Here is a 6274-nt window from a genome sequence, read left to right as displayed (position 1 = left end):
TTTTCAAAAATTTATGTAATTAAGTACTAATTAAGTTTTTAAATTCTATGCTCTTATTTGTTTTTAAACAAAAACAGAAAACTGGATTCAAATTATCTTGTCATTTTCGAGAAATTAACAAAAAACCAAAACTACTTTTTGCTAAAAAACCTCTTTATTTTCTGTGTTAACGTGGCTGGACTTGTTGATAAATTAATTCATGAAACATTTACCATTCGTCAATTATTTTTTAAACATTCGGACTTAAATAAGGATACAATAAAGTTATACAGTATTGGATTAACCCTGATTGATCAACTTTTTTCATCTATCTATCTTTGCGAATTCTTGTTCCGTTTTTATCTTTTCCTCTAAAGTTGAAGGAAATTTTATGTACTGCGTTGATACATCAAACAAAAATTCCATAAAATTTGTCAATATTTTATATGCAGTGGATAATGATATATTGAAAAGGTTTGAGACTTCTCTGTAGGTTTCTTTGTTACCAGCAAACCTATTAAAACATTTTTTATTGAGAAATATATAGGTTCCACAGAAATGCTAAGCATTGAGTCTCAGCACTGATGGCAGTTCTTCCTCCGCAACCAATTCTTTCCTTGTAATATGTTGAGGTTTCATACATACGGGATACGGATAAGTTTCCTCGTTGTATCTCGGAAAAATCTGCAATTTTCACGAAACTAACGAAAAAATTAAGTTGTTTATAAACAAAAACTAAAACTTTTTATGAGCTTACTTCTTTCTCGGTGTAATTGTTTATTACATCCCTTACGAAGTTTTTTACACGGTGTTTTGTTTTGTTTTTAATAAAAGTTTCATAATTTCACAAAACTCTTCACCATCTGCTTCGCTGTCCGAAGATGAGCTGGACGAATAAATTAATTCACTTAAAACTGCTTCCATTTTAAACCCAAACTATTTTAATTCTTTTTGCAACCAAAAAAAATTTACAAATGAAAACTTTACAAATTGATGGCTGTCAATTATGATGCATAGTGGTGTTGCTAAAATCTGCCGAAAAATCCAGATTTGGAAAATTGATCTAAGATCAAAAAATAAACAAATTTTTTTTTAAACAGTACTGTAACTCTAGCCATAAAACACTTGGTGGTAGCACCTTCAAGATGTTGTTGTTGTTCAAAGATTATAACAAATTTTGTTTGGCCAAACGAAGGCAAAAATCAGTTTTTTGATAGATCTAAATCAAAAAATAAATTGATTTTTGTACCAAGCGAAAACCCCTTTAAAAACGCTTCTCTTATCTTAACTCTTATTTTATTGTATTTTTTTTAATTCTCTTTGTGAAATTTTACCGACTGAGTGTTAACGCTGGTTTGTGCTGGAAGAAAAAAAATTTTTCAGAGGTTATAAATAAAAAACATAATTTTGAACTCGGCATCATTTAAACAAAAATCTTATAAATCATGCTAAATAATAATTTATCTGAGCTCTAATTATAACTCTCAACCATTCCTGTGTTCGTGTTATGAATTACTTTTGCAGGAATGGAGGGGAGCTGCAGTTTTCTGTTGAATCCAGACGGCTAGGTCAAAGGTCACTATGAAAGACTATAATGATAGACCTGGAGGTTTTTTTAATTTCTCGTTAAAGATACGTACCCCTGAGAAAAATGTCTTGGTTTTGGAGGTTATTGAATGAATGAATTTTACATTTAATAAACATCAAACAAAAAATTCTTGAACATTCATTATTTATTTTTAAATAAGTTACATGTAAGTTGTGTTCTTTCGTTCTTCTCTTTGTTCAACAAGTTCAACGTTCCTTCTATCAACTAGGCCTTTTTCTTGTCTTTCCATGTACTCAATAGTGCCGTATCTGCAATGATTAAAATATTGTACATTTGTCCTTACCCAAAAAACACATACAATTATTTACCCTAAGAGTCCAACAATCATAACCAAGAGAAGTAATTTGAGTTTCATTGATGTACAAAGTAATGGACTAATGATGTACCCTATGACTGAACCGGTTGATTCCCACAAGCGAAAATTACTGTATGCTGCAATTTCTTTTCCCGGAAATAGAATTCCGGTAAAGGCTAAAATACAAAAAAATAATAAAAAATTATAAAGGGTGATTCACGAGGAATGTACCGAAAACCTAGAGCGTGTAGATTGGGTCGAGAAAAAAAGAAATGAAAATGCAAGACTGGAAGCTCTTATGTTAAAAGTTTTATTTATTTATTTAATAAATAAATAAATTAATAAATTAATACATTAATAAATTTATAAATTAAAAAAAATTATAAATTAATAAATTAATAAATTAATTAATTAATAAAAATAATAAATTAATAAATTAATAAATTAATAAATTAATAAATTAATAAATTAATAAATTAATAAATTAATAAATGGTCGGTGTATTTTTTTATGTTTCGGTCAACCAGTGAGATTTATCGCTGAGAGGAAAAAATAAATCTCATCTGCAAATGTATCAATTCCTAGAGACATGGGAGTGGTGCCATATGAAAGCTTATATTCTCAGCTTCCCAATAGTGGTAAAATCGGGTTTTTGAATTTTTTTTCAAAATTCCGAGAAAATCGCGTTTGAAAGTTGGGGTAAATTTTTTTTTCGAAAAATCTCCGAATCTTTGAACGCTCCTGGAAGCTAAACCGCTTGAGAACAATTTTTGGGAGCAATTTCAAATGATAGCTTGTGTCATGGGCCTACGCTTTGCTTATTGTCAGATTTTTAAAAAATCATCTTCCATGTTAAACATCATCATGCCTATTTTTTCAGAATCGGGCTTAACTTTTTTTTTACCTTTAAGTTTTCCCGGTATGAGAACGCGTGCACCTACAGGGATGGGAGTTGTACCGAAATGTAAGTCCCCGCCACCTTTTGGCATCAAAATTTTTTTTTTTTTAAATTCCGAGCTTTTGCCGTTTGAAGTTGGGCGGGCGGGCGTAAACGCTTCTGGAAGCTGAATGCTTTGACCTAGATATTAGAACATTGGTCTCCTGAAATATTCGAAATTGCATTGGTTGTGCTTGTCGTCCCAGCGACTCAAATCACAGTGGAAAACACATTTTCGTCTTTAGATTTTACTTTAAACGAAAAGAGATATAATCTTGGGTCTAAAGAACTTTGAGAGTCTATTTAGTTCATACATTATTTAATACATAAACTTATAAAAAACATCCTTTTCATATTTGTTTTTGAAATATAAAGACATTCTTGACATATTCGATATTTTCCTTTGAATTGACCATTTTTGATTTATTTTCAGCGAAAACGGTTAAAGGTTGACATTTTCCATTAATTTTTCAAAAAATACCAATTTTTCATAGATATGAATGTTTTTTTCATTGCATTTTTTTGATTCTTAATGATAATGGATATGAAAACCCTCATGCAAAATTTGGTTCCTCTACCATAACTTTTAAGGGTTTTTGGGTAGTAAGTTTGCAACTGTTATAATAATATGGGTTGACGGATGAAAAACTGGTATAACTTTTTTCAGAGACGTCAGATTGTCTTGATTCAGCATCAGCATCATACGTGTATATAATACCATTGTCTATTATTGCTAATTTTGAAAATATCCTTTCGCGCTTTGACCTTGAAAATCGCGACTTGCGGACATTAGATTTTTCTAGACTTTTGAGGTATGTTATAGAATTCCAAAACGAAGAGCGAGCGAGCGCGAATTAAACGAATCCTAAACTTACCCTGTAGTTGTGTTCCACAGTTGTCTTAAAAAAAAAATAGTAGTGCCTGCAACAAAATAAACTTTTGTTATATTTGCAGTTTTTCTACGGTTACCCGAGTAAAAATGGAATTCCGCCGCACCACCGCTGCACCACATCCGCAGCACTTTTTGACCGCCGCACCACGACTGCACCACGTCTTATTTTTACTCGGCATACGAACATAAATTGGTGGTCGAGTGGTTAAAGCGTTGGACTTCTAATTGAAAGTGCTCTGGATACTCGGGTCCGAATCCGTTGGTTTTTTTTTTTATTTTTCAAAAATTATGTATCATGGTGCGGCAAATTTTTCACTCAAAATTAAATAGTGCGAACGTGGTGCAGTCGTGGTGCGGCGGCGGTTGTCCACCGAATTTTTCATTCAAAATGAAATAGTGCGAACATGGTGCAGTCGTGGTGCGGCGCACTGTTGTCCAAAATGACTTATCTCGTTGCAAAAATCATAACTTTTGAACGGATTGAGGTAGCGGTACAGTTTTTTTTTTAATTTGAAGGAAATTTCCAGGGCTGTTACACCAATGAATTTCAAGAAAATTGTTTTACAGGGTGTTTAGGAATCATCGGCCGAAAACCGATTTTCTTAAAAAAAAAATATTTAAATTAAAATTGGTATGCCATTTTGTAGAAATCACTAATTCACATCTAAAAAAAGTTCAGATTACACTTTTCCATGATATTACGATTATAGAGAATGCCAAAAAAGTTGGTCCCGGAAGTCCGTCTGTCTGTCTGTCTGTATAAGGATCTACATCCTAAACGGATGGACCGATTGACTTTAAATTTGGTATGTAGCATTTTTTGGAGACCCTCCAGAGGTGTTTTTGGAATTAATTTTTTTGGGCCAAAAATAACGGTACTTGTCATACACCAATTTCAGTAAAGCTGTAATTGCTCAAAAACGGCTCCAACGATTTTGTTTAAAAAATTCAAATGTAAGTTTGAAAACAAGGTCTATCTTCTAATGAAAAAATTTTTTTTGGAAAATCATTATTAACGGTACCTGCCATAGAACGGTTTTTTTTAAATCCGATATTCTCCGAAACGGCTTATTCGATTTCAACGAAACTTTTTTTGAAGAAGCACTTATATAACTCAAATATAAGCCAAAAATAAAATTTCAAAAAAAATAATTTTTGGATTTTTAAAAAAATTTTGAAATTTTTTTTTGAAAAATAAAATTTTCGAAAACGGGACATTGTATTTTTTTGAAATTTTGTTTTTAGATGTGGATTAGTGATTTCTACAAAATGGCATACCAATTTTAATTTAAACATTTTTTTTAAAGAAAATCTGTTCCTTCTGCCTTCATTTTTTTTCAAAGTACAAAATCTCGGCAGTGCGCAAGCATGCGCAGCTAAATATTTTTATTTTGAATCAACAATTGATTGGTACACATACCCTATTCGGCTTAATGCATGGAACCGAATGGATTTTTTACGGTACCTGCCATAAAACCGTTTTTTTTCAAATCCGATATTCTCCAAAACGGCTTATTCGATTTCAACGAAACTTTTTGTGAAGAAGCACTTATATAACTCAAATATAAGCCAAAAATAAAATTTAAAAAAAAATAATTTTTGGATTTTTAAAAAAAATTTGAAATTTTTTTTTGAAAAATAAAATTTTCGAAAACGGGACATTGTATTTTTTTGAAATTTTGTTTTTAAATGTTGATTAGTGATTTCTACAAAATGGCATACCAATTTTAATTTAAACTTTTTTTTTAAAGAAAATCTGTTTTTGGCCGATGATTCCGAAACACCCTGTGAAATAATTTTATTGAAATTCGTTGGTATAACAGCCCTAGAAATGTCCTTCAAATAAAAAAAAAAATTGTACCGCTAACTCAATCCGTTCAAAAGTTATGATTTTTGCAACGAGATAAGTCATTTTGGACAACCGTGCGGCGGTGGTGCGCCGACATATTTTTTTCTTTAAACAAATTCTATTTAGATATTAATTTTTGCAATAAGAAAAGGTTGACATATTTTTTGTTTCCCGAGACATCATTCAAGGTTTTTCCCTTTCTCTTAGGATGGGTGTGTATGAAATATCATAGGTATGTTGGAATTTCTACAAAATTTAAATGAAAGAAACTGGAGACTTTGGATATGAAAAAAATCTGCATTCAAAACGTATATAAAAATTACATTTAGTTTATTGTTCTGAAATTAGGTCTCATTTGTCATATTGCTTAAACCATTGCAATTCCTTTCAATACTTACCATTAACATTTACCAACCAAATGCCATCACAAATACCCCAAATAGCAGCCATTGCACAGTAAGTAACATAGTCCCCTTCAACAGCTTGCCATTGAAGCATCCATATCAATAGACATACATGAATTGTGAATACTGTTAACATAATTGAAAGTCGTCCCACCAATTTGGCCAAAGCTCCAGCAACTCCTGCCGCTATGGCGTTTGCTATTCCAAAACAAATCATTGCAAAACCAATTCGAGATATACCCCAACCACAAGCGACAAAAGACTGGAATATTCATTAAAAAAAATTTAAAGAAGTTCTGCATTACCTAT

General features: G+C 31.4%; 1 protein-coding gene across 3 annotated transcripts in view; it reads right to left on the bottom strand.

Moving 5' to 3' along the window:
- Nucleotides 1-1682: 1682 nt before the first annotated feature.
- The window catches only part of LOC129916433 (UNC93-like protein), a 45296-nt gene continuing 40704 nt past the window's right edge, over nt 1683-6274 (bottom strand). For all 3 annotated transcript variants that reach the window (XM_055996396.1, XM_055996414.1, XM_055996405.1), the window contains exons 6-8: nt 5960-6227; nt 1897-2059; nt 1683-1836 (exon numbers count right to left, since the gene is read on the bottom strand). In XM_055996396.1, the coding sequence (XP_055852371.1) occupies nt 1728-1836; nt 1897-2059; nt 5960-6227 (540 nt within the window). In that variant the 3' untranslated portion in view covers nt 1683-1727. The remainder of the gene's footprint in view (nt 1837-1896; nt 2060-5959; nt 6228-6274) is intronic.

This window comes from Episyrphus balteatus, chromosome 1, assembly GCF_945859705.1.
Source record: "Episyrphus balteatus chromosome 1, idEpiBalt1.1, whole genome shotgun sequence".
NCBI lineage: Eukaryota > Metazoa > Arthropoda > Insecta > Diptera > Syrphidae > Episyrphus > Episyrphus balteatus.
This window is presented reverse-complemented; position numbering and strand designations above follow the sequence as displayed.